General features: G+C 44.0%; 1 protein-coding gene across 8 annotated transcripts in view; it reads right to left on the bottom strand.

The window, feature by feature from the left end:
* Window positions 1-2,280: 2,280 nt before the first annotated feature.
* The window catches only part of dab1a (DAB adaptor protein 1a), a 282,597-nt gene continuing 257,735 nt past the window's right edge, over window positions 2,281-27,142 (bottom strand). For 3 of the 8 annotated variants that reach the window (XM_075484619.1, XM_075484620.1, XM_075484618.1), the window contains 13 exons: window positions 22,491-22,622; window positions 18,768-18,887; window positions 18,318-18,356; window positions 17,904-17,966; window positions 16,569-16,622; window positions 12,516-12,662; window positions 10,862-10,924; window positions 10,662-10,758; window positions 9,377-9,783; window positions 8,961-9,156; window positions 8,712-8,860; window positions 7,309-7,405; window positions 2,281-4,285 (listed from right to left, as the gene is read on the bottom strand). In XM_075484619.1, the coding sequence (XP_075340734.1) occupies window positions 7,325-7,405; window positions 8,712-8,860; window positions 8,961-9,156; window positions 9,377-9,783; window positions 10,662-10,758; window positions 10,862-10,924; window positions 12,516-12,662; window positions 16,569-16,622; window positions 17,904-17,966; window positions 18,318-18,356; window positions 18,768-18,887; window positions 22,491-22,622 (1,548 nt within the window). In that variant the 3' untranslated portion in view covers window positions 2,281-4,285; window positions 7,309-7,324. The remainder of the gene's footprint in view (window positions 4,286-7,308; window positions 7,406-8,711; window positions 8,861-8,960; window positions 9,157-9,376; window positions 9,784-10,661; window positions 10,759-10,861; window positions 10,925-12,515; window positions 12,663-16,568; window positions 16,623-17,903; window positions 17,967-18,317; window positions 18,357-18,767; window positions 18,888-22,490; window positions 22,623-27,142) is intronic. The other 5 variants (XM_075484622.1, XM_075484624.1, XM_075484623.1 and 2 more) reach the window with 5 other exon arrangements.

The raw sequence follows: 27,142 nt of genomic DNA, 5'->3' as shown, positions 1-27,142 counted from the left end.
TATCAGGCTTACTCACTTTGAAAAAAATGATAGCGAGCTCAGTCTGGGACAGTGACTGGGGGTGAATACATTGTTAACTTGGACCGTGCTGTTAATATCAATAAATCTGCCATGATGGACTGCTATGAAATTTTTTACTTTGCATGGTGACAATAAAGGGATTTTTAATCAAATATGCTGAGAAATTGAGATCCCAAAAATGAATAGTTTGAGGTGTTTTGTACAGTAGGACTCCTTTCTGTTAAATGTGGCAGGTTGTAAACTATAACTGGTAATGAACATACACATTAAACCCAGTGAAACTTTGAAAATTGTCAAAATAAAAGAGAACCAATGAAAAAAAAAAAAAAAAATCAGGTCAGGCTCAGAAATGCTGTCAGCTTAGATTTTCCACAAGTCTATATGTAAACTCTGAGCTGTGAAATAGTGTTTTATTTGAGTTATTCAATTATTAAGTCAGTTTTTTTTTTCAAACGAAAATGTACTTTTATCAAATAAGTTCGTAAACATCCCATGACTGCCAACTGCTATTTTGAAGTGCACACATCCAATAAGAAACCTGTTTAAATGTCTGACATTCATGCACAATTCATTTTTCAATCAGATGCATTTACATTTAGCTACACGTTCTTCGTTTGCTGTTGGCAACATGTTGATGAATGAAAAATGATCTATTTTTTAATATAATTTGCAAACAGTCAGTTTTCAGAGGGGCCAGTGCTCCTCTGGCCCCACCCCAGGATCTGCCCATTCTTCTTAATGATTCACATTAATAGTAACAGAACTCAGTTTGGTTCCATAATGTAATGGTAGCGAAAACATTACAGATGACAATCTGAAAACTGTACGTGGTCAAAATTAAACCAACTGCAGCAAAAGTCTTGGCTCGCCCCTCATTTCTTTATGTTTTGCTTCAAAGGAGCCAGACTTTCTTGTATGAATCATTCAGGCGTAAAAAAAAAAAGTGTCTAAAGGAGTGGACCATTGTTGTGTCTTCACATCAGTCCCAACTTAGAAAAAGGAACATCTCTTAAGTTGTATCTTCAGGCACTCTATTACTAGCTGCCTGTATCAAGAACACTTTTTCTACATTTATTAAAACAAGAGGATTTCAAAAGACCATTAGCTGAAAAAAATAAAACATTTGTGGAGGACAAAAAATGAAGAGACAGCAGATGAACATTATATGAAAGTCATGTCCTTAAAGGGATAGTTCGCCTCTTTTGACATGAAGCTGTATGACATCCCATATTAGCAATATCATTTATTAAATTTGACTTACCCCCCACTGCGTCCTGTGAGCAGAGTTCCAGCCTCGCTTTGCCGTTGACGAAGGTAGTCCGGCTAGTTGGCTGGGGTTTAAAAAATAAAGCGTTTTGCTTCTCAAAATAATATGTAATAGTATGCAAATGTATTACTCTTTTGAACGCATATTGTTTTGAGAAGCAAAACGCTTTATTTTTGTGGCCCCAGCCAACTAGCCGGACTACCTTCGTCAAGGCCAAAACGAGGCTGGAACTCTGCTCACAGGACGCAGCAGGGGGTAAGTCAAATTTAATAAATGATATTGCTAGTATGGGATGTCATACAGCTTCATGTCAAAAGAGGCGAACTATCCCTTTAAGAAAGAGGAAAAAAATCAAATAAAGACCTGACACAGGACCTGAGAGATGCATAGGACCTTCAGTTGATCCATCTACTGTCCACTGAAGCCTCATCAGAAATGGTCTCCACGGCTAAAAAAGCCATTCGTGAGGAAGGGAAACAGGGAGAGGTGTGCCAAATGACACAAAAACTGAACTGAAAATTAGTAGCAACAGGTCTTATGGAGGGATGAATCCTCCCAAGAGCCTAGACCTCAACATTATCGAAGCAGCTTGGGATCATCTTGACAGTGAACGGAACAAAAGAGGCAGCCAACATCCAAAGAAGAGCTTCGGAATGACCTTCAATGTCCCTCAAAACAAAGCTCTGAGTCTAACAGGGTAGAGTTTAACAGGGAATGGAAAAAGCATGTTGAAGCACTTCTAATGTCTTTCCTGTTTCTTGTAAGAAAGCCCAGTTATTGTGTTGCGGTCGCTTGCTCATAAAGCTTATGACAGCTTGCTGCTTGTGCAGCAGAATGTGACAGGTCATTAAAGCAGTGTTGAATTACAACATAATACCGTGCCACTTGCTTTACACTAACTAAAGAAACACTGAGGTCACCTCTGCCAGGCACACACCATTAGGCTCACTCACTCCTGCTCTCACTCAAAGACAGACACATAAACAGACGTATTAATCATTTGGGGTGTGTTTATTTGTAACAGGTAATACATGGTGGAATACGTAAATCAAGATAGAACCAAAAAAAATCATCTAAAAACCCACTGTAGAATGTCATATTCATAAAGATAAAAATAATGTGTCAATTTACATTAAGAAACTGTTAGCTGAGGTAAAGTTAAAATAGGTCTAGAAATGTTATGTACTCAAACAGCAACGTTTCCCTTTTTATTCAACTTCTTTGCTTGTCTTCTAGTTGTCAAAGTTTTTACGTTAATCAACATCGTAGTCCAAAAGAGTTCTTGAGTGACATGAGGACTCTGGCCATAAAATAGGGAGTCACTGGCATCACAGTTAATGTAGCTGTAGCTGAGGATGCTGCAGTCCACACCCGACCAACAGACTGACAAATGGGCAGAGCATCACTGCTATCTTAAGGGCAGGTGTGGGTTGGACGGGATGGAGGGGAGCAGCAGTCCTGGCTACAGCGAGTTAGACCGTGTCTGCTGTCTGCAAAATGGAAATGATCGTTTTGCGGCACAAAAGCACCGAGCTGTGGCACACAGGGCATGGGACGACATAAATTATGGAGGCTGATTTACTTTGGACATAAAAATAATGTGCAGCGCCAGGGTTAGTACGTGAGGCCAAGATAGAGAAGACCCACAACATTCATGCACAAAAAAACAAACCATCGGAGGGACGAAGGAGCAAACAAATCTCTGAAAACAGGAAAAAGAAAACACATGTTGGTATTGCTTGGGTTAATCTCATGAGTTTGCATAACTGAAGCCTTCCCATTTTATGGCACAGAAGTCCAGTGGACTAAATGGTTGTTGTTGTCATTATTTACAAAATGAATTTGGCAAACCAACGATCAGATGCCTTAAAGCCATGTTGACTCTATAATTCCTATAGAGCTGACCCCAGCGGCTTGATTGACTTATAAAATAAAAATTCAATTTTTCAATTTGATCTTTTTTTTTTTTAATCATTATTGTACAAAAGCTATTGAGAATGAACAGTTCGATCACAGAATCTGTTTAGCGTTAACTCTTCCCTCTCAGGGTCCATTCCTCAGCGTGTCTGGTCCTCTGGCCTCTGTGCGAGTGTGTCTGCGAGTAGACGTTTGGCAAATTACTGTGTATGCATGATACATAGGGTGAGGCATTGATTCCGTGTGTGTGTCTGTGTTTGCATGTGTGTAGGCCAACTACCGTGTGCAAAGGATGTGTGTTGTTGTTGCGTGAGCAGCTCCCAGAGAGTCTATTTCTGCATAGTGATCCAGCAGACACTCACAAACATGGAGAAAATGCCGAAATCAACCAACCAATCAGGAGCAGTGATCCCAGTACCGAGCCATCCCTGATAGGCCCAAAAAGTCTGGCTCCTGCTGTGGGATCTCCTGGCTACAAATGCAGATTCTGTCCGTTAAAACGATGAGTATGTGTGTGGGTGTGTCGGAGACAGGGAGGCACTGCTTGACTCAGTCCTTTCTTGGCAGCAGAGTCTCTGGCCAGACACGGGAGGCAGAGGAAAGAATGTGAGAGCGAAAGAGGAGGGAGGGAAGACGGGAGAGGAGCAGGTTATGTCTGTAAGGCTGGGTGTGAGTGGTCACAGGGAGAAGAGAGAGGAGAGGAGAAGACAGTGTAGTGGATGGAGAGCTGGATCCATCTCAGTGATTGATATCCCTCCTGGTTGGAGTGAAAGACCGAGATGGCTCTCTCCTCTCAGGAGGAGGAAAGACTGCAGAGAGGAGGAGGAGGAGGAGGAGGAGGACTGTGGGAGCATCGAGGCTCCTCCTGGGAGGTTGTTAGCAGGAAGAGAAGAAGAAGGGCTTGGCTGAGCTCGGATGTGCCATACATGCACACACGCACACAAACACACACACACTCACACACACTCAGAGGTAAAGGGTTATCCTCCTGTTCTCTCAGTGCTGGTCAGGTCTGTCTTCTTGTGTTTCTCTTTATTTCTTCCCTTTGTTGATCTGGGCGTAGAGAGGGTCCATCCCCTTCTGTCAATGATAGAGAAAAATATCAGCAATTTTCTTTTGACTTGTCTTTGTTAAAGCTTTGCTGTAGATTTAATGTCTGGCTTCTGTGGTTTATCTGAAAGCTAAAAAAAATGGAGTTCTGTCAGTTCTTTCAGCTGACAGTATCACCAACACACAAGCCCTGACAAGTAAGATCAAGAGCTGCAGTGGTTTGCCTGTTGTTGTTCCTACCACCACCAGGGGGCAGTAGCACGCTGCCCTGAAGCAAACGTCCAGTCAATTTATTCTTTATCCTTCACTCACAAAACCCGTTTCATGTGTTTGAGTTACCGTTTCTGTGTGCGTGTGCGTCATCGTGCACACCCGCATATGAGTGCTTTCTCCCATTCCAGACTCCCCCCAGGATCAGAATGAATCAGAGGTATAAACTAGCGCCTTGAAAGACCAGTTATGAGTCATCATGTCTGAGTTTCTCTCCAACTGAGCTGGAAGACAACAGTGGATGATGGAACACCCTGCAGTCAGAGCACCAAGCCCGCTGCTCTCGCTCACAATGGGGCCGTTATTACCGTACACATAATTACAGCCAGCCACTCAATCTGCCAGGCAGACAACTTGATTGGAGGCTGGCTTTTAATGTCGTAGAAGCCTTCTCCTACTGTAGAGAAGTGTATTTGTAGTTTTGGGTCTAACTGTAGATCACCAATGAGTCCACAGTACACAATCGTATTATTATCAGATGAAAACTGAAGTGGACTGGAAAGAAATTTCTACTGAAGTGAGAAATGCAACAGGCAAAAAAAATCTATTTCGACATGTCAACTTGTGCTCTGGGAAATAATTTTTTTCTGTTTCTCATATTTTACGGATGAACTGATAAACTACATAGTGTAGTATCTCGTTGCAGCTTTTCTTTTCTTTTTTTTTGGCTGCTGATGTATAAAAAGCTCCTGGTTGGTTGTGGTTAAGAAGTCCTTGTTATAAAAATGCTTTACATTTAATATACAGCTGGCTCATGGCACAGATTGGCTCTTTAATCTTACTCAAAATCCCACTGCAATTTCCCTTGATCTGCCACGGCTCCTATCTACAACAAAAACTAAGGTTTGCCGAGAGGTTCCCTTTAGCTGAGGCTTTGAGCTCTGGCTTACGAAGTTGTAAATGTAGTGTCAGCCGAGCCCAGACAGTCAGCAGAAAGTAGCTGCCGGCAGCCTTGAGAGAGGTGACAAAGAGGCTTAGACGAGCAGTGACAGCAAGCACACTGCACCAGAGCTGCAGCCCGGCGGTGTCACCCCACATCATCCTGCTGGCACTGCCAGCAAGGATGGCCGCCTTAGCTCCATCAGCCCCAGCTGAGTGAGAGGAGAGGCCCTCAGTGTAGGTATGAGCGATATGCTGGCGTGGCACCGGGCTGAAAGCCAAAGTATCTCGCCTGGCTGGTACATGTTTAGACATTTATGCGCATGCGGGTGTGTGTGTGTGTGTGTGTGTGTGCGGTGGGCTCTGGAAAACGCAGAGGGGGGTGGGGGTTTGCTCAGTGAACCGTTGAAGCCGGCCATTTCACGGCTGAGACTCGAGATCGTTCGCTGGACATGATGAGACCACCCGAGAAAAAAAACACTCCCACTAGCCTGAACACATGTCTGTCGGAGGCACGCGGTGGGAGGGGGAGGACAAGCGGTCACGGCGAGCAGCAAACACGCTCACACAAGCACACGCAGGTTTTTGGCTCCAATATGAGCACAGGTGGTGATGGTATCGATCACAGGTGTGCTTGTCTGGGGAATAACTGGCCCTATTGCACAGGTGTGTGTGTGTTTGGGAAAATGTCTAAAGTCGATGTGATTGGGCAAGTAAACACCATATGGGAGCAACGGCACTGGAGCAGAACTAAAGCAGTCCACCTTACTACAGAGGAAGGACTCAGAGCTTCTGGCCGTAACAGTCAGGCTCCAGCCAGATTCACGGCTCAGTACTCCACATCCACCTGCTGCCCTGCAGCTTTCATACTGTCTCAATATGAGGACGTGGGCCAACAGGGGAGGGAAACTGCTCAGCCACCCTCTTCTTCTCCTGGAGTGGGGAGGCACTTGAGGGCTTCTTGGGTTTTAATTAATGCCAATTATATCGGGGTAGTCATTAATCTTGGCACCCAAGTATTAGCTGATGAAAACAAAACCATTACATTTTTTCGCTGTGTGAGTGCCAGCAGCTATCATTAGGGAGCCACAGTTGAGAATCGTGTGGGTGAGGACACCGGATTGGGAGGGAGGGATCAAAGTGGCTCTCTTCTTTGGAGTGTGTGTTTGTGTGTCACACTGAATAAGCATCCTCCACATTGACATATCCCTAACAGAAATTTCCAGCCAATCGACAGTTGATTGAGACTTGTCTGTATCAGTTACATCACTTTACAACAATGCATATATTAACAAATATATATATATATGTATATACAATGCATAACATGTCAGCATAGATCACGGTTATACTCAGCTAAAAATCAAAGATCAGCATTTTGTGGCCAAATCCCAGAAGACATGCTGATCACTGAAGTGCACAGTTTCTGATTAGCTGTCACAGTGACTTTCCCATTGAGGTGGGTGCTATTTATGGAGCTGGGTGTGAAGACACGACACAGGGAGAGCACGATGGTCGAAGTCACGCTTGATGAACATCCCTCACACATTGTTTCCCAAAGTTATACTTGAAATAGCTTTTCATGACCAAAAGATATTTACAAAACTCCAGCATATGTTGACAATAAAATCCCCATACACCACAAAATGAAACAAAGCACAGCATCACTGATGTATAATCACACACATGACACGGCATTTAAACTCAAACATATGTCATCTTCTTGGGCATGCGTGAATCTGGCAATGGTAAACTAAGGCAAAACAGTGAAAATGAGACAAAATATGCAACAGAAAAAAGGAAAAGATGTAAGCTGGAGGTGTCATAGTCAACCAGAAGAACAGAGAAAAGAAGAAAAGTGAAGGGAGAGGAGCTAACGTGGAGGGAGGGGTACCGATACCTACCCTGCCCTGCTGCTATCTAGCTCCCAGCCTCTGGACTGGCCTGTTGTGGGCTGGGCTCTGCTGCCTCGCTGGGGCAGGGCGACCCAGAACCACATGCCTAAAGAGGGGAGGAAGGGAAGGAATAGGGTGGAGAGGAAAGTGCACAGAGGAGTATAAGAGAAGGAAAATAAGGGAGAAAAGCAGACAGAGAAGAACAAATCTGAAGTACAGCAGGTTAGGTAAAGACTACAAGAACAGAACAGTCAGGAAGCAAAGAGTAAAGGTGTCAGCACTCTGAAAGAAAAAGCAGGCTGTCTGTCTTCTCAAAAACATCACTGCAAATAGACACAAACACACGCCCATCCACGCACTCATTTACAGTGGGCTATTATGAAAGCCTCAGCAGAGTTAACTATTGATCCACAGCTTTTTTCTCCTCACACTCTTCCACTTTTGAGACCTCACCCCACAGAGAGTGGGAGGCTGTTTCTCCTCTGCAGCGTCTTCCCTGCCCTCCTTTCTTTGTAACCTTTTCGTCGCACCCACTCAGCGCCCACCAGTGCGAATTTCTCTCTAAAGCTTCTCTGTGTTTTTCTGGCCTGGTGACATTTTCAGCAGTCTGAAAGTCCTCTATTTTTCTTTTTTTTTTTGCTGTTGTTTTTCTTCAATAAGAGCTGGATTTGGGGCATAAAACTGATGTTTCACGGCTGGAGAGCGGGGAGCAGAAGAGAGACGAGAGACGCAAGCATGAAAGAAACAGAAAAAGAGAGGGAGGGAGACAGGAAGAAAAATGACAAGAAAGTAGAAGAAAAGTCCTGTTTCCCAGGGAAGGTCACAGACTCGACAAGGATTTTTGTCAAAGTCGAATGGAGACAGTCCGCCATCCCTGCGAGTCCGTCTTTATTTTCTCATCTTTTCTTAATTTCTTACTTTCAAGCTCCGGTTAAGTAGCTAAAGGTAAAATAAATATTAATTGACCCTGGGGAAAGAACTGGGGCACTATGGCTCTTCCATACCAACAGAGATGAGTTTGTCCGTATAGAAGTAGTGATGTATGGACACTACCTGGCTGGTATTAATAAGGGCTTAATGATGTCTCTGACAATTCCATCAGCTAATTTAACGCTGTGTTGACCATGCGCACGCATGCACGCACACACACACACACACACACACACACACACTCTTATGCATGCTAATACTTAACTCACGCTTGCTGTGCGCATTTTCACATGCGCTGACACGGACACACACACACTCTCAGGGACACATCGGCGTCGGCCCCCTAATCAGCCAGAGTGATTACCTGGCCCGCCAACACTGCTATAAAGGCTATTTATCAGCCGATCTTAACACGCTGCACAGGTTACAGCAGCGAAAGGAGTGACTTATTAGAGGCACAGTATACCCACACAAACACTTACAGCGTCTTCCTCGCCGCTGCGACAAGGACTGCCCTCGGCTTCCCCAAACGAGTCGTCCGTGGGGGGGTCTGTGGCATCTGTCGGGGGGTCACTGACGTGAGAGGCTGAGGACTTGGATGGAGAGCTCTTCCTGGGAGCCGGTGTGGGTGCTGCAGGGGAGGACAGATAAATTACATGTAGCCACACACCCGGCGGCGAAATGAGAGCATTGGTGTCCCACAGCGCAGGCGGGATGGATGGATGGCTCACGGGAGTTGGTGGATGGTGTTGTGGAGGTGACCGGTGTGAGATTCAGTTGAGAAATGTCAAAGTCGTCACAGTCGTCCGTGTCCTGGGCAGTGCCCACGCGGCTGAAGTAACTGCTGAATGCCTCTGAGGTGGTTGATAAGCTGGGCTGATCAGCCTTCTTGGATGGCATCGCCGGAGGCTTCGCCAGCTGAAAATCCTGAAAGAAGGGGAAAACGTTGCTCCAAAGTAAATTCTTTATTACTCTTCATGGTACACCACAAGTTTTACATTTTACTTCTTTAACAAGGCTGAAACATTCTGAGGTGGCCCTCCTGATTTTATTGAGTTTTCACCGGTCTGTTAAGCTAAATTCCAGTTTTCCACTGTTCACTTTGTATTTTAGTGCCACAATAATTGCTCCTTCATCCTGTCCCCACCTTGAACATCTCCTTGCCCATGTTCTTTGCCCTCTCTCCATGCTGAGGACTCGATGACGCTGACGGGGAGGGTGCTGAAGCACTGGCTCCAGCTCCTAAATGACTCTCCCCGGCTGGAGGCAGAGTCGTGACGGGGGTGAGGGCCTGGAACATTGCAGCAGGCAGGGTGCCCACAGGCTGGGCAGGGAGGTAGGCTGTGGGGGAGAAGGCTCCAGCCGCCATGGCTGCCCACTGCTGCTGGGTGGCAGGGAAGATGTTGGCCTGGCCCCAGATGAGAGGCTGGCCACCGGGCAGCACCTGGGCAACGGGGCCTAGAGGAGACTGGACCCCAAAGGCCAGTGGTGTCTGAGCAGCAAACGCCTGCTGGGACCAGTGACCCGGAGGTACTGCCCCCATTGTCACATAACCTGGAAGTACAGATAATCAAAAACAGCCACGGTCATTTTTTCTTTTTCTTTTGGGTACTATTTTTTCATTATATATGAAACTGAGAGAAGACACTCTGAAAGAGGAAGCGATTACAATATCCACATATGCTGTGTTTCCTCCACACACAAACCCACACAGATAATAAGACATGTATCACCGGAGAGCGCTGCCCTACTTCTGCCTGTAGCTAATGTGGTGTCTCTTAATGGTCACGGTGAACTATCATAATTACCTCCAGAATGAGGCAAAGCTCAACACAAGCTCATTAAAATCACTCAGACTCATCAGTAAAAGGTATTTCTTATTACACATTTGCCGGTCCCGTGTTTCTGGCCTCCGGTGGTTAACTGCAGGAAAGAAAGTTGACATTTCACCTCAACTGCTGTGACTTCTGCACAGAAGGGGGAGAGGTGATGAACAAAAGCGAAGAGCAGAGTAAATAAAGAGGGTCCGATAAAACCGTGGCATACACAGTAATGTTTAATTCACTGAAGTCCTATACGTATCATAAATTATTCACAACAATCATCTCAGCATATTTCATTGCTTTCCTCTGACCACCACAGCTGCCTCAGCCACAGGTAAATCACCAGCATCTGAGTTAGCAAGCTAATATTGCACTTCATATTCAAGACACAGCCAACACCTTTTCTCCACCTCCACCTCTCTACCCTCATCTGCATTTCAATTCTGTTCCGCCTTTGTTTATCCCCACAACACTTCTTGTCTTCTCTCTCCTCCTTCCTCCACATCTGCATCTTCTGACTCTCCAGCTTCTCCTCATCTCCCGCTAGGTTTGTTTCCCCCTTTGCTTGTAGCAGTGGTGTATTTAAGCAGAAAATGAACAAGGTCTTACCTGAGGGCACAGACGCAGGATTGAAGGGAGCAAACAGTTCGGTGGGAGGCTGCAGGCCCTGCAAGGGGTCGAGTGTGTTGGCAGGAGAGGCGGGGGTCTGCGTGGGTTGGAGGTCGGGTCATGAAACAACAAAACAGCTCTTTGGAAATACTGATGCTGGTTCATAAGAAACATACTGCGTAGGTAAGACAACTACTCACTGATGGAGAGGTGATGTCAGGCGGCGTAGACATGTCTCCAAAAATCTCTAACTGGCTGATATTCTGAGAATCAGAGGAGGTAAGGACTGTTAGTCAGGTGCAATTGTACTTTGGTGCAGAAATGGACAAGTTCTGAAGAGGTTTACACTTCCGTGCAACATGCATCACACACGTCATGCAACACGAGACTGGCATGACACGTTCGTAGTACCTACCTGAGCACTGCAGCAGCGACACAGAGGAGGTAACAGAGAGGTGAAGAGAAATGGGATAATGAGATGAAATGGTTATGATGACATACCCACCATTAGTTATTGCTATTTTTGTCAACTGCTTCTGAAGATGCTTTCCATCAGCTGATCTCAAAGCAGAGAAGCACACTCCTAACATCATTACTGTACCAGTGCCTTCTTCTGGGCAAGTCATTAATGTTTTGCTCCTGGAGCAGAAATGTGTTGTATCTCAGTGGGAATAACTATCAAAGAAAGCAGGATTTCTTTTTGATCTGGATTTGTTCTGTATCCTTCAGTTTCCTTCCACAGTCTCCCAATGATCCTGCTCTTTAGTATCTCCCCCTTTTTCGCACATTAATAATATCTTTAGGCCACTGGTAAGTAAAGGAACCTATTTTTAGTTGATAAAGGAATTTAAGCCTTGAATACATGGTCAGAGATTTGCATAAATCATGCACGCGGATCATTTCTTTAGAGATAATGAATGTTCTTGGAATATCTTCCGTCTCGTTCCCTCTCTTAGGCCACGCAGACGACAAAGTTCTTTTTTACATCTATCAGAAAATGGATCTGTGATCATGGTGTTCTACACTTATGAGTCTAGATGGCTATGCTTTTTTCTTTTTTTGCTGGGGGTTTCTGAAGCTGTAATATTTCTTAGTGCAGCAGCTTGCATAGCAGACAACTCAAAAGAAAAAGCTAAATGTCCGTAATACACAAAATGCCACAATCACAAGGTCTGATGATTAAATTCACAAACGGGACTTTTTCTCAGCCTTGAGTAGATTTCATTTTCACAGTTTTTGCTGGATGTTCCTAAAACAGAAACCACCAGCAAAAAAAACGCCATTGCACTGGAACGACTGTTCCAACAGCAGTAGAAGTTGGCCATTTGGACTTTCTGTTGATTGTTGGTTCACTCAACTCAATATTCGTTATTGTGTGATAGTGTTGTGGTAAGGTTGCCTCTCTGTGATTATCAGAGTGATATGAGTGTGCTGTGGGAACTACTTTGTCTGACTTTTTTTTTTTCACTTGACCCTTGAATCCCTTACTTAAAAATTTACTAGAATAAATCATGTTTTTTTGGTATCCCTCTTTTACACACGGACACATGCAGGTTTGGACAGGTGTACCAATACAGTACTCTACATTACTCCAGCCTGAATCTGGTTACTATAGAAACTCTAAAAGTTGCATGTTTAATTCATCAAAGGTGCAGGTCAACAGTTGGGGTCACTTTAGACTGGTGCAGAACAATTGAGGTGCAGTAAATATGGGGAAGTGGAGATAAATGATTATCTGAGAATGCCACTAAAGAATTAGTCTAAGGGGGGCGGAAGGCTCGCCTTTCAGATAAAATGTTTCCTGTTAAAAAGAAATACTGAAAAGCCTGCTCGTATGTTCGTATAGCACCTTACCTGAGTCACCACATCCAGGTCTAAGTCTATCAGATCTGCAACTGCCGCCTGCATCTTTGGTTGTTCACTTTGTTCTCGTTGGAGAGGTTGTTCATGATTATCATGATGCTGATGATGAGGATGGTGGGGGGTGTTTTGATGTCTTTTCTGCAATCACAACCCCAGTGTTAGATGGGAGGCAGGTGAAAATGTCCTCTCACACAAACATGTTGGTTATTTCTCATACGCTCAGAGACAGAGAGGGAGGGTGAGAAGGAGAGGGATGATGGAATATGACAGACTGTAGGTGTTCCAGTCACAACACATACACGCAAACTCAGACACTGAGGAAGGTTCTTCTTGCCAGACTCTGAGACCAAGTAAAGATTTAAAGATGTAGAAAGATCAGCCCCCACCTTTAGTCTAAACCACAGTACTGAGCTGAGGTTTAAACCCCCTTTGTGTTTCTGTAAATCCCACTTCCCCAGAGACAGAGACACAGGCCGACACGGAAACAGGAGCTGGATAAACTCACATGTTTTATGTCAGAGCACAGCCAGGGAGTGGGTTACATTTTTGGGGAGGAAAAAAACCCAGCTGCCTTTGTGCTAACAAACCGTGATATTAACAATGAATATGCCAGCATACCAAAAAGGTGACACATTCTGCATTACAGTACAGTATTTGTATTTGCATGAGATATGGCCATCATTAACTGATCCTGAAAAACAATAACACATTACCCAATACGAATCCGTTATGAAAGCACAGCAATTTTTCTTTCTATCTTTTTTTTTTAAATTTATAAATCTGTACTCATGATGGATTATGTCAATCTGGGTGATGAAAAACATTTTTCTGGATTTTATTTTAAGTTTGTATCTATGTGGATGTGTTTCATCTGATTGTATTCATGGATTCATACGTCAATCTTGCTAAAAGCTGCAGTCTGCTGCTGACCCATCACTTCGTTTGACCCTCCATTTTCATTCAATCTGTCACAAAATTATCCCTTTTGTGCCAAATAGAATCTCTCACAATCTCTTTGCCCAGACCAGTGTCTTCATCAGTGCAGCCACTTCCTATCAATTAACTATCTCCAGGGATACAGTAATTACCTGTGCACATGTGTTCTGCATACAATTAACGCGTCCCCTTTAATTAACACCACCTTGCTGATTCCCCTGCTGTGTGACGGATCGCGCTGGCGCACGCCGCTGCTCACCTGCCACATGGAAACTCACGCAGAAAACGACCCATAGCTCGGAACAAAACCCAACCAGACATACTGTAGATGGGTATTAAACTCCACTCTTGAGACTCCTAAACCTCACTGACTTCAGGGATAAATACGACAGAAATGAACGCGTCAAGTGAGACCGAACCTGGTCCAAAGCAGCAGGAAGAGAGACCACTGGAAGATGGCTCTGTCCTAGCTCTCAGTTTTACACACAAACACAACTTAACCCATGTACCTGTACGGCTATCTTTACTATAACCTTCATTTAAACTATGAGGCTAAAACAAGCCACAGTGTAATTTACAGCGGTAACCAAATATCAACATATCAGTGTGTGAGTGAAGTTGCTGTGTTTGACTGTGCTAACCTCTACATGTGGACTCTGAGGGAGCGAGGGCTTCTGTTGATTCAACAGACTCTTTCAGGTCTTACGGGATCAACAGCTCAGTAGATGAAATGGCCTTTTGGGTGTATGTGTGTGTGTGTTTTATTGATTTGCCATCGTTTAAGAAGGTGACAGAGTAAACAACAGAAGAGACTGCTGCAGACAGGAGGTCACATTTGTGCTGATGGGATCATTTCATCTGAGGTGTAGTGTGCACACATGCACTGATGTCATAACTCCACGGTCCACTGTCAGTCTCGGTGAGAGGACAGCCAATTTCTGATGCCAGGGAAAACTATGGTCACTAGCCTGCAGCTGCTCTGGTCACTCTCAGTCTTTCAGTAATTCTGCCACTGACGGCTGAATAAGAGGAAAATATATTCTGCTGCCTTCATTCAGATTTTATTTTGACATTGCCAGCAACAGTGTAGGTGTAAATGTCTCCTCAGGTAGTTATTATTATGTGTAGCAGTTTGGGAACTGCAGAGCTACAGTAATGTTAAAAAACAAAGCATACCCTCTTTAAATTCTAATGTTTTACATATTAGGACACAATAAAAAATGATCTGGTCCATACCAGGTCTTAAAATGAGTTCAATACAACCTTGGATGAACAATAAGAAATGTCATTGTATATTGTGATATGTTTTAAAACTCATCATTTAATAGATTGTAGAAACACCTTCAGCTGAAGAAAATCACAGTTGACTCACTGGCTGCAAGGTGCTTGGACCTTCAGGCTACAAAACAAGCCCTCCTCCATCACTTTGTATGAGGTGTTTGTGCTGACATCCTGGTTGGTTTTGGTGATTGGTTTTGTCCAGATGCAACTTTGCAAACCTAAGCTGTGCTGATAGATTTGTTTTGTAGAGAGAAAGTGCTTCCACATAAACTTCAATATTTAACATGCTAACTGAGGCCTATGAAGTCTTAGATGCAGCTCCTGGAATTTGCAGTTTTTCTGAGCATTACACAGCATTGTCTGACCTTGCAAGGACGTCCCCTCCTGGGAAAATTGGTTTGAATGATAGACTCCAAACTGTTTGAAAATGTTCTTATAACCCTTCCCTTGATGGGTAGCAAAACAAATAATGAAATAAATAGGTATCTTGAAATTGCCACACAAGTTGTCTGCCTCAAAAGAAATTCTTCGTTTTTATCGTCTTTTTTATGCATTTATAAGCTGTTTGCAATTACTCCGTCTGACAACGGGGCATAAAAGACCTGAATTTATTTAATGAAAATGATAAAGGGCAACTATTCCTACTGGTTGCACAACAAGAGAGAAATATTGGATTTTGTCATGTTCTGACACCTACCAACAGAAAGGCAATCCAAAGAGCAGCATGTGTTGTGGGCTGGCTGAGGAGAGAACAAAAATACTATGGTGCCTATAAGCTTCTTACTAAATCTGGGGATAATAAACAGCCAGAAATACTGCAAGACTGATTTTTTTTTTCCAAAGCTCAAAGAGTGGGATTGTGACTGCCAGAGGAGTCCAGGTTTAGCAGTTTAAGGATAAAAAAAAAAACCTACTGCCAGGAAATACACACAGAAAATGGGGGCCGTGGGTAGTCCTGAGAGAAAACAGCACTACAGAAAATGATAGCTACATTGGAGGAGTTGTCACTGATAACCAGAACATCCACTCCCACACATCCACAGGACAGCAGCCTAGATATTGTGAACAAGACAATTTTAGCATACTAAATCCAGCAGCGATATAACTAGCATCTTTACAGGCAGATAAAGAGCAGGTGAGTTATAGCGCAGCCCGGCACTGGTGAAGGTCATCTTTCATTATAAGCACAGGCAGTTTGGCCGTAACATATATCACGCACATACATACAAACACTCATACATATGTATAGATTTCCATTGGAAACGCTCTGACGCATACGCATCAACAGGAAGAAAAACTGCTCAACAACCCCATATATAGATTTAGGAAACAAAGCCATGCACAGTTATAGTCAGATGTGGTATAAAAAAATCCAGGAAACGAACGTTAACGTCGACAAAACGTGAGTTCAATGCAATCTGAGAAATAGTCATGCAGGTTTTTACCGGATTCATCACTGGCTGAACACAGCCAGACATGCTTCACTGGGCGAACTGACATGCCACACACAATCAAACATTCATTATCCTAGAGAAACCATAAGGAGCAGGCACCATGGAGCACAAGGAGGAGGGCACAGGCCACCACAAAGCTACAGCACAAGCAGTACACCAGCACAGCAGGAAGCACTGGATCCCAGCAAACCTCTCAGGGGAATATCAGATTCTGTGGATCAGCGTATGGGAGGTGTGTTACCAGGAAGCAGAATCGCAGCAAAATTAGAGGCTGTAAAATGAGAGAGCACTGACACAGCTGAGAGGTTTGTTTGAGATGGGGAGGCAGGCTGAAGGGGGGTGGTCGGACACGGGCAAACACACGGTCACTCACTGGGTGTCGCTTTGGGACGTCATAGACCCCTTCCTTCTGCTGACTGGTGGGAACCTACACAATCGACCAATAGATTCAGAGAACAGCCAAGAGAGCCTGTTACCTCTGGATCAATAAGCAATAAGACATTACACATCACTGTTCCAGCACTGCGGCACACCAGATGCCAACACAAATCCCTGGAACCTGGCTATTAAGAAGTCATATCAATCACCGGTGGTGTTTATGTGAGCGTGCGTGTGCAGGGTGGATCAGGATTAAAATCTGTGACGTGAGAGCTCATCTAGTGGGTTAATAAAGGATGGATAAGGCTGCTTATCACACCCACAGACATGTAATAACTGAGATTGTCATGGACTGTGAGACATGTAATATCTCTGTCTCACAGACAGATCATTTTGACTGCGTGTGTGATCAGAGGATGTGATAACAAAATGCACGCACGAGTCAAAGGATTTCTGTGGGTACGCTTTTTCTCGTGAACTGACATAAGATTGAAAACAAAGTTCTGCAGTTAAATGTGCTCTAATCAGACTGAGTGGAAATTGAGAAATCGCACTGATGAAAATTGTGGACTTCTATCGAGCACCGCCTGTCTCATTCTTTCTCCTTCTTTCAATGTCTTGTTTATTTTCTTGCAAATGTTTATTTCAAGAAGCAGTGATCTTTATTCATACATTAGTTCCTCTGTGGCTGGAGGCTGACTGTGGCTCACGTTTCTAATGCCTGATGTGTGTGCAGAGATCGGCTTTGTGTGTGATTGTTTGTGTATGACCGTGCGCACGCCAGTACCCCCCCCACACACACACATTTCCAATCCATTTTATTTAAAGATCAAACGAGAGGCTGGTGATTAATCTTTCTTTCCCGTTGCTTTCTTTCATCTCCTCGGGACAGAAGGAGGGGAGGTGGGGTCCGTCTTCCGCACGGGCCAGGAATAACCCCACGTGCACCTCCCCCTCTTCATCCCTTGGAGGTCTACCCACATCTCCGGGGAGTACACCCGGAAAAAGGCCATCTCCATGGACTAGCTAGCTTTAGCTGAATAGGCCCTCTGGAAAGTCTTGGCTGGTTGCTTTCACTAATTCTTACAGCCTATTATTTCCCGTATCCACATTTTATGTGTTAAAAACAGAAGCAATTAATTTCATGTGCAGGCCAGAATACATTTATCCCATTAAAGAGGAAAGTAGCTTGTGAAGATTGGCCAGTAAATGGGAGATTAAATCTTTGTAGCTTAAACGCTTTTAGCAACTCCCTGTCAGCAGTTTAACTGCAATAACTATAGTTTAAAGCTAAGTAAGACACAAGCAAACAAGATGAGCTTGTGAGTACCTGATAAATGCTTTCTTCCGATTGGTCACGGATGGGCTCGTGTCCCGCCTCAAACACAATGTACTACAACATGAGCAGCAGAGAAGAGAGAGGAAAAGAAAAAGTAGGAAAATTGGACTATAAAGAAATTGAGAAAAAGGTGATGAAAGTGCAGAGGTGATTAGTCAAACAGCATTGTCAATAGGTTGTCAAGAAACACCCAAAACATCTTCAGCTGATCATGCACTCATAGCCACAGACCCATGGACAATTATTAGTCTCTTCCAAGATGACTCTCAGGACACATCTGCAACACATGTTGCACTACTACCACACTGTACCCAGACAAGAGCCGTCTCCCCACAGTGCACACAGAGAGGAGCAAGCTAGAAGTGCAGTAGGTGACAGCAACGATATGATTGGTCAGGAAGTTACCTGGTATACTGGGTCCTCCAGATCCTCCTCCAGTATTGTCTGCAGACGAGCGGCGGCAGGACGGATGGGAAGAGATCAAATAGGAAGGAGAGAGTAGCAGAGGGGAGAGGACAGAGAGTTAAGCCGGTGAAGTAGAAAGAGTGGGGGAAAGCACAGAAAGACTTCCCAGAATTCAGATAATCATTTGCTAATCATTAGAAGGAAACAGGCAAATGAGGAGATGAAGCAAAATTAAATGGGAGATGTGAAGAAGGCATAACAGACGATGGTGAAATAAGCACAATGCGCAGATGGTGCCCCTGATGAAACCTGAAAGTGGGTGCTTTGCATGTCATTCTTTAATGTCTTGTCAAAGTCTTACCTGACTCATCTGTCAAGCGCTTCTTAGATTAATCTCAGATTACTAAAGGAAAGGTTGATATTACAGTAAGAGAGGGTCGGTTAGAATACCTGGTAGACTGCCTGCTCACACTGCTTGTCTTTTTGCGCCTTCTTCTCCATCTCCTCTCTTTGCTTTATGTCATAGATGAGCTGGAACAAGTCCCGCAGGTCAAGAATCACAGGCTCAGCCTAGGATGACAAGCACACGTTATCCACCCATTAACTCGCACAATAACGGAAGCACAGCACTCATCAGTATTCAGGAACTCTCACCTTAACTGTTTATTCAAGTTATGTGATGATTAAAGAAGCTGAGCTGCTTTATGACAGATAGCTAAGGGACAGTTTACATTCCACATGGAATCTGCTTTGTGTTTCATACAGTTGAACATGTACAGAAAAAGAGTTCATGCACACTATGGATCTGCCTGCTCACAACCGAGTGCCGGGTACCCTGAAGAGCCTCGGGCACACCCTCTGATGTGTCAACACGTGAACATTTATGCCTGTAAGCCAAAGCTCCATGAGGCTGAGATGGCAATTTCACAAAAAAAAGAGAAAGAAATAACCTCGTTTATTCATACTTCAAGGAGAGAACTGTGGTTACAAAGCAGTGTTTCAGACACAGGGAGCCGAGGCAAAAAACATTTAATCTGGCTCAATGTTTGTCACAACTCGCTGTCATTGTATCCTGCTCTCTGCTGCACTTGTATAGCGTACCAAATGTAAAACGTGCTCATGTCTTTTCAAATGCTGCTTGGGACTTTCAAGACATTTCTCACCATAGCAGTGTCGTTGTGTAGAATTGTAGAACACTAGGATTTGACAAGTGCTCAATCTCAGGAATGTATAACGCAAACGGTTCTCTCTGGATTTGATTTTACTTTACTATAGATGGCTGAAGAAAGCTGCTTTCACCGGACAGACTTTTACAAACCTAAAAATCAGACTGATGACAGATGGATTGCTGGAAGAGAACATAATCAAAATGGATGATGAGCAAACCAAATACTTGGCAAGATTTGCCTGAATGCATTTCACTTCAAAGAAAAACAAACAGTGTTATCAGTTTGTCTAAAATCTTTCACTAAAGGTAACGCAGTCTTTGAACCGACTGTTTTCTCAGCAGCTGCGGCTCAACTCAGAAAAAGGCAGTTAGATGGAGCTATGCTGTCGGTAAACTTTGCTGTCGGTAATTGGGATCTGAAAACCCGGTTAGAGAACACCACCACACGATGAGACAGCCAATGAGGCTTTACGCTCTTATCTGCACCATCACTACAAGCTGTATTCCTCCTCTGGATGGGGCTCAGACAGTGACATGAGCACACAGTAGCCTCTTGTCTTACTGTGTGCCACCTTTCTCGTCAAGGGAGCAAAAGCAATGACAACAAATCGCTGAAACAACTTAGAACCACAGTCACAGCAGAACTGCAGAGTCTCACACTACAGCAGTGTTTCACACCTAATCAATTATTGACTGGAGCTATACAGAGTCACCCTGAGTTCACAGACAGAACTCTGCTTTGCATTCGGTAGATCTATTTTCGCGTCATCTCTCCGTGAGATATTCTCAGCCTTGTAGAACTCCTGATGGACACACAGGGGTAATCTGTCTCTCCTGCTGAGCCAACAGTGAAACATAGTGTCATCCTTTCCAATTTAGATCTCCTTTACATTTTACAGTACACGGGGAGTCAGTAGCAGTAGTATGAACAAATTCCATAATGTGGCATCAAAGGCAATGGCTCAGGTTAGTGCTGATCAACACTTTGAAAATACTACAGCTGGGAGCGGCACCATCAGTCACAAACTAACAATATCGCATCGAGCGCAAAGCACCAGATCATGTCAATCAACCAATATCACTGCTACGATGAACGTTATTGTTTTTAAAGGTTTTATGCACAGATAAAATAAGAGTGATGGATGAACGGGTGGCTGAATCCCAGATGGACACACAGCAGGGACGGCACCATTTAGGGTCAAGGCAAGCTTGTACGTGCGAATCTGGGAGTGGTCATTTCCAGGTTCACCCCTGCACCAGCCTTCTTTTTTTGGGTGCGGTGGGGTGTAAGTTATGTTTAAGTGTTCTCCGAGGCATGAAGACAACATTCTGATGTTCTACGCTGTCACACAGCCACCTTTCAACTTCCTGTGTTCTTCCTACAAACTCAGACAGCAGCTTTCATAAAATTTTCATTTTAAAGCTGCAGTCGGCAGGTTTTCAAAATTCCGAGTCTAAAGTCGAAAAATTCAAACTGATACAACTTTCAGGTCCATCCCCCAACCCCTCCCCCTCTGTGGACGAGGTTGTGCACGTGAGTTCACACCAGTGTACGTGCACACAAGCTGGGGGCAGACTCACGCTCAGCATGGAAGATGTGGTTGGTGACTGTTCTGCTCAGATAATAGATCAATAATAAACCTAACGTGATTGGTTAAAAACAGCCGGGAGCGCTCGATTTTTGCAAGCACGATTACAGGCTTCAGAGGGAGCTACAGAATTCGGGATTTTTCCTAAACAGCCTATTCAATATTCTCCTTTCAGAATCCCATGACAGTTCAAGCTAATATGTTGCTAAAAAGTTGCCGACGGCAGCTTTAATAGCATCTGTAAATTTTCCATAAAGTTCTAACAATGACTGCGAACTAAGAGAATGTCAAGGCCCTCTTTTTCTGACACAATTAGGACTCTTCATTCTGCACAAAAACTGGCTAAATAAGATAAGTCTTTCTTTGTGTTCTTTGAGTTGAGCAGTAAGCCAATTACTTTTGAATGGAAACCTAAATTGGCCTTTTCTGAACCACTCCAAGTCTTAGTCTTCATGATGACAGAGACACATCAAAGGGGTTACTTTCCAATTACAGCCACAGCAATAAGCTCTGCGCTTCAATCCCTCGTATTGTTTGTTCCGTCTGAGTACTGAGTGATGTCTGATTCAAATCCCGAGACAGGAAGTAAAATATAAACATGACCTTTCCTCGAGCACACATCAAGTGAATGGCATTTTAGCTGGGTAATGAGAATATAACTTTGTGATACACTATTATTCAGGGTAACAGATGACAAGCAACCTTTTCTTTTTAATCCAAGCGTGGCATGTGTATTTGTGAGTATAGACCAGGGTGTGTGTTGGTGCATCTGTCTAAGTCAGAGAGCCACGGTTCATGGCCTGAGGAGGATGGATATGCCATTAGACCTGGTGACACACACTCAAACCCTCATCGACTCACTATTGGAAATCGATACGGCTACAGAGCAAGCCAGCTGGATCCAGACAAAACAAGCCAGACACATAGATACAACAACAGCAACAACAATCATATCAGAGCCCGGAGAGGTACTCAATATCAAATGGAGTATGTCGCCGCAAGACTGAACCTGAACCCTGTTTTGTTTGATGTACAGCACAAAGCTGTTCAAGGGTCCTTATCTAAATGTCAAGAGGTTTGCACTTGTATAAAAACCCATCCATCCGTCCATTTTCTATACCCGCTTAATCCAACTCGGGTCGCGGAGGGGCTGGAGCCTATCCCAGCGGTCATGGGGCCAGAGGCAGGGTGCACCCTGGACAGGTCGCCGGTCCATCGCAGGGCCACACAGAGACAAACGAGACAAACAACCACACACACACGCTCACACTCAAGGAGAATTTTAGGGACACCAATTAACCTGCGGGGGCCACTGAGTGGTGGCCATGGATCAGTGGGAAGAGTGGGTCGTCCAAAAACCAGAAGGTCGGTGGTTCAATTCCCACTCTTAATCAACTTAAATGTACACACACTCACCGACTGTGCAGTTTTTATGGCCACAAAGCGGTGATTCCCCTCCTTCCCACAGACGTAGCCAAAGGCTCTGTGGTCCGTGATGTCCTTGGCAATGTAGGAGATCTCGTGGACCGCATGTTGGTGTTGGAGGATCTGCAGAAGAGCATAATGTAGGATGAGTTCCACTTTGTAGGCAGAGCCAGGAAGCAGAGTTCATTTGCATGTTATTTTATTGTATAATCCTTTTCAACTTGAAACACACATATTTCAGGCCCCATCCACACGTAGCTGGGTATCTGCTAAAACGAATATATTTTTCTACGTTTGGACTCATAACAACTCCACGTAGGCATGTTCTTCACCGAAATCGTCAACGCCGGTTTTGGATTCAATTCAATTCAATTCAATTCATTTTTATTTATATAGCGCCAAATACAACAAATGTCATCTCAAGGCACTTAGATAGTAAGTCCAATTCAAGCCAATTGGAATTCAATTAATTAATAATAATCATAATTCATAAAATAATCCAATTCGTTCATATAGAGCCAATTGGATCAGACCGGGACGCACTGCCAGCTGGTGGGAAAACTTTGAGATGCAAGTCGTACTCCCAGAGGAATGGCGTGACAATTTCCGCATGTCCCGGTCCTCACTCCTGTCGCTGTCGGAATTATTACATCCTCATATCGAGGGGCAGTCCACTGTCATGCGATCACCTGTCAGTGTGCTCAAAAAAGTTGCGTGCACACTTTATTATTTAGCTGACGAGGGCAGATTACGCAAAACAGCAAATGCATTTGGGTTGTCAAGACAGGTGGTCTCAAACATTGTCAGGCAGGTAGAGCCATAACAGTGCACTTGGGACCCCAGTTCATACACCTGCCAACAACTGAGAGTGCAGTGCATTCACTAGTTGAAAAAAAAACGCAGATGTTCGGTTATATGTGGAAGGTTTTTTTTTCGAAAACGAGGTAATGTGGATACAAATTATTTTATAAACGGAGGGGGGGAAATATTCGGTTTTAAAAATACCCGGCTACGTGTGTACATAGCCTCAGACAGATGGGAAAATAAACAGGGATTTGATAAGAACCCTACTTCTTTGCACATGAGCATGTGGCCTGTACTATGAAGCAGGATTAATAGCTTTGCAAGATAACTTCTGGTTCAGCTCTGGATTTCCAGCATCACGAAGCTGGTTCACTTCTTACAAGGCTGCATCAGCAGAATGACTTACTCTGGAGCCTTAACCTGTCCCAAAGTTGGTTGAAAGCACACGTAAAAGAGTCCTTTTACGAGACTTTCACTCAGAGGCATCCTTACCAGATATGTGTCAGAATGCTTATGTAACCTTAAATAGGGCTCGATTACTTTAAAACTTGTCACTGCTGACGTTTAAAAATTTGGAACTATCATTTGCGCCTTCAATTGTCTTAAAAATTAATTAAAAGTATTAGACAAAAGGGTTTAGTCCCTTTGTTCAGCATTTAAGAACCTGGACGATAGAAGAAGAACTTAGACAATAAGAGGACTGACTGTTTTGACTGCCTGTTTGGTGCAAAGAGCATTTAGAAGAGCCAGTATGAAATCTGTTGGAGTAAGTCTGAAACTTTCTAAAATACTTCATATGTATTAAATAAATTTTACTGAATAAAAAACACAATCACAAATCAATCAGATCTAGTCTAGCTTTAATGACGTGGCAGCCATATTGATCAGCTTATCAACCATTCTTTCCCACCGTCAGCTGCCGACATTCTTTTTGTTTTCAGCTTTCTTCCCTCTTAGAATTATAGATTGTGATTGGTCAGCTGATGCCAATGGGTGGAGTTGGCATCAGCATGAAGGCGTGAATAACTAGAGTCAGAAAAACCTGGATTGACTGAGGAGGAGGATGACCAGGATCACAGTACCACTTAGCAGGATCTCCACTGTTAGTCTTAATTAAGCCAAAGCATCTGAAGATACCCTAGAGATACTGAACCTGCTTTGTAGGGCAGACGCCCTGGGGGCGGAGGGTTGGCAACGTGAACTCATTCATCCACAAACTTTATGTGCACATTTCCAAGAACTTTCAAGAGGGAGGGAAAAAAAAAGAATCCCATCTAAACTCAAGTAAACCCCAATGCAAACACTCAGACCTTGTGTTTAGTATAGTATTGTATGTAGCTCTCCTGCCCTCTCTGGTTTATTATGAGTTGGGACTGCCAAGCTGGCATTGCCCGTGGCAGATGGCACTGTTTGTCCCGAGGACAGAGGGGGGGGGGATCAGTGACAATCACAGCTCGGCAAGCTGTCAGACTTGATCACTTCATCTGTGCCCTTACTCACAACACACACACACACAGAACTCACAGCTTAATATGCGACGACCCTCTGTTAACTCACTAAATGTCTGCTTTGTTGTTATTGTTTATGCCAGCTGCATGCTGGGAGCAGAGACACACAGACAACATAATGATCTGGTAGTCCTTCAGTCCGTCAGAGACCAAACACACATATTTGCCCTCTCTAAAGCTAATCCAGAGGTGAGACACAGCAGAGCAGAGTGACGCCAGTTTAACATGGGGCCACGGACCCTCTCTCTCTCTCTTTCTCTCTCTAACACACACACACACACGCACACACACACACACAGCCCCAGTAGAAACAGATAATCACTGTGTGAGTCATGTCTTCTAAATTTAATAATTGGTGTAATGATTATTATTATCACCTCTGATTGACCTGAAAATGACAGCAAAGGCGGTGCACGTGAACGCATGCACACAGAAAACACAGACAAAAACAGTCACAGACACACATACACACACAGCTCATTTGCAGAGGTTATTGAATTATCTCCGGGTGGGCGGCGAGGTGACAAAGAGGGACTCTGATTCAAAGAGCGCACAGAATGAAATTCAATTGCTCCTCTTCATCTCGGTAGCAAGTACATCTTAGGCAGTGGAGGCAGTTCACATTTACAGACAATCTGAAGGCCGACAAGCTTTACTTAAAAAGAAAAAAGAGACGAAAATGTTTCAAAGGGAGCTTGGACTAATTTGTGCCACTTTTTAGCAGCTCGGTTGCATTAAAATCTCTTTTTAGTAACCCTGTAACATTTATGAGAAAGACGAATGTAAAACAGACTGTAAACTATCTTCAAACTGAAATCCGAGGACAACGCACTGGTACTGTCAAACCTTAAAGGAAACAACAACGAGAGGATTTGCATTTGGAAGTTTCTTATCAGAAATCTGGCCATTTTATTTTAATAACAATACAGTTGAACACAAAAAAACACCAGGTAATCCTTCAAATGTTGTGATAATCGAAAGATTGGATTTCAGTAAGCTTTGACTTTCAAAACAAACTGTATCAACCCTCTTTTGTGCTTGATGACCAGATAAGTCGAATTATTCCTCCATCCATTCTCTAAACTTGCTTTTTATTCTGCTCAGGATGCCTCGCAGATGACATTGGGCCAGAGGGCAAACAACACCATACATTCCATTCTGCTCACACTTAAGGCCAATTTAGAGTCACCAGTTAACCAAACATGCACGCCCTGAGAGTGGAGCACACAAGAGCACTCTGAGCTATTCTGGGTTTTACCAAAGAAAATAGCTGAAGCTTTGATAGAAACCGGGCACATTCTTACTGTGAGCTGATGGTGCTATACTGCCCACGAGAATGTCCTATTTTTTGAAAGTCATAAGAAGTGCCTGAAACCTCCGGTGTCCGCCTACAAGTTCTGCTTTAAACACTGCCTGTACTGAAGAGTGACCTGTACACCTTCTGCTCAAACAATCAGTCTATTTGGAGCTTTTTTTAAGGTATGAGCCTTTTCTGCCAACAAGACTTGTGCCTTTTAATGCAAAAACATCACAAATGTTAAGTTGCAATATTGTGGGTGAAGTCTGGACAGAACAATAAGATATCATCTCATGGGGGGGGGGGGGGGGGGGGTGCTGCTGGAGCCCACATGTCTGGCAACTTCAGTGATCAGATGTTGCTCAAAGCTGCTTTAATAGATGCCCTCCATTACTCTGGGGAAGTGGACTGTTTGCTGGAACAGGTGGGTGTATAGAAAAAGTCGATTCTGACCGTGTTGTCTTTCTCCCCAGCACTGCTCCATTATGAACTACCAGTCCTTCTCGCATGCATTCACAAAGCCAGTGTCTCTGAGAGACTGTGGGCAGCGTCTCTTTCAGCAGTTTTCTGGCCACTGACCCAAGATATTTTCCGTGATGCAAGGAGCAAGGAGAGAGGAGAAGAAGCAGTGGGATACTTTCTGTATAACCTCCATTACCTTTACTGTCCAGGACAGGGAGCCAGCGCAGACAGCGCAGAGTACTGTGGGAGCGGACTGAAAGAAGCAGTTACTACTATAAGATATCACCATGCTGTACCATTAAATGTGATACCTTAAATCTGGAAGAAAAGATAACTAAAAGCACAAAATCAGAAATCAGAAAGGCAGCCGTTGGTCAATAATTTTAAGAGTTTAAATAAAGGTTCTTGACATCTCTTCTTGGTTCTTGAAGATGTTTCACTTCTGATCTGAAAGGCTTCTTCAGTTCTAACCAGCTGCCGGGGAGTTCCAGCCTTTTAAGTTGTAGCTGGTACATCAGCAGAGCTGTTAAGGTCATGCCAAAGTCATCGAGATCACATGCGAGTCCCTGACC

This window comes from Odontesthes bonariensis, chromosome 15 (genome assembly GCF_027942865.1).
Source record: "Odontesthes bonariensis isolate fOdoBon6 chromosome 15, fOdoBon6.hap1, whole genome shotgun sequence".
NCBI lineage: Eukaryota > Metazoa > Chordata > Actinopteri > Atheriniformes > Atherinopsidae > Odontesthes > Odontesthes bonariensis.
Note: the sequence above shows the minus strand (reverse complement) of the source record. Positions and strands in the feature narration are given on the sequence as shown.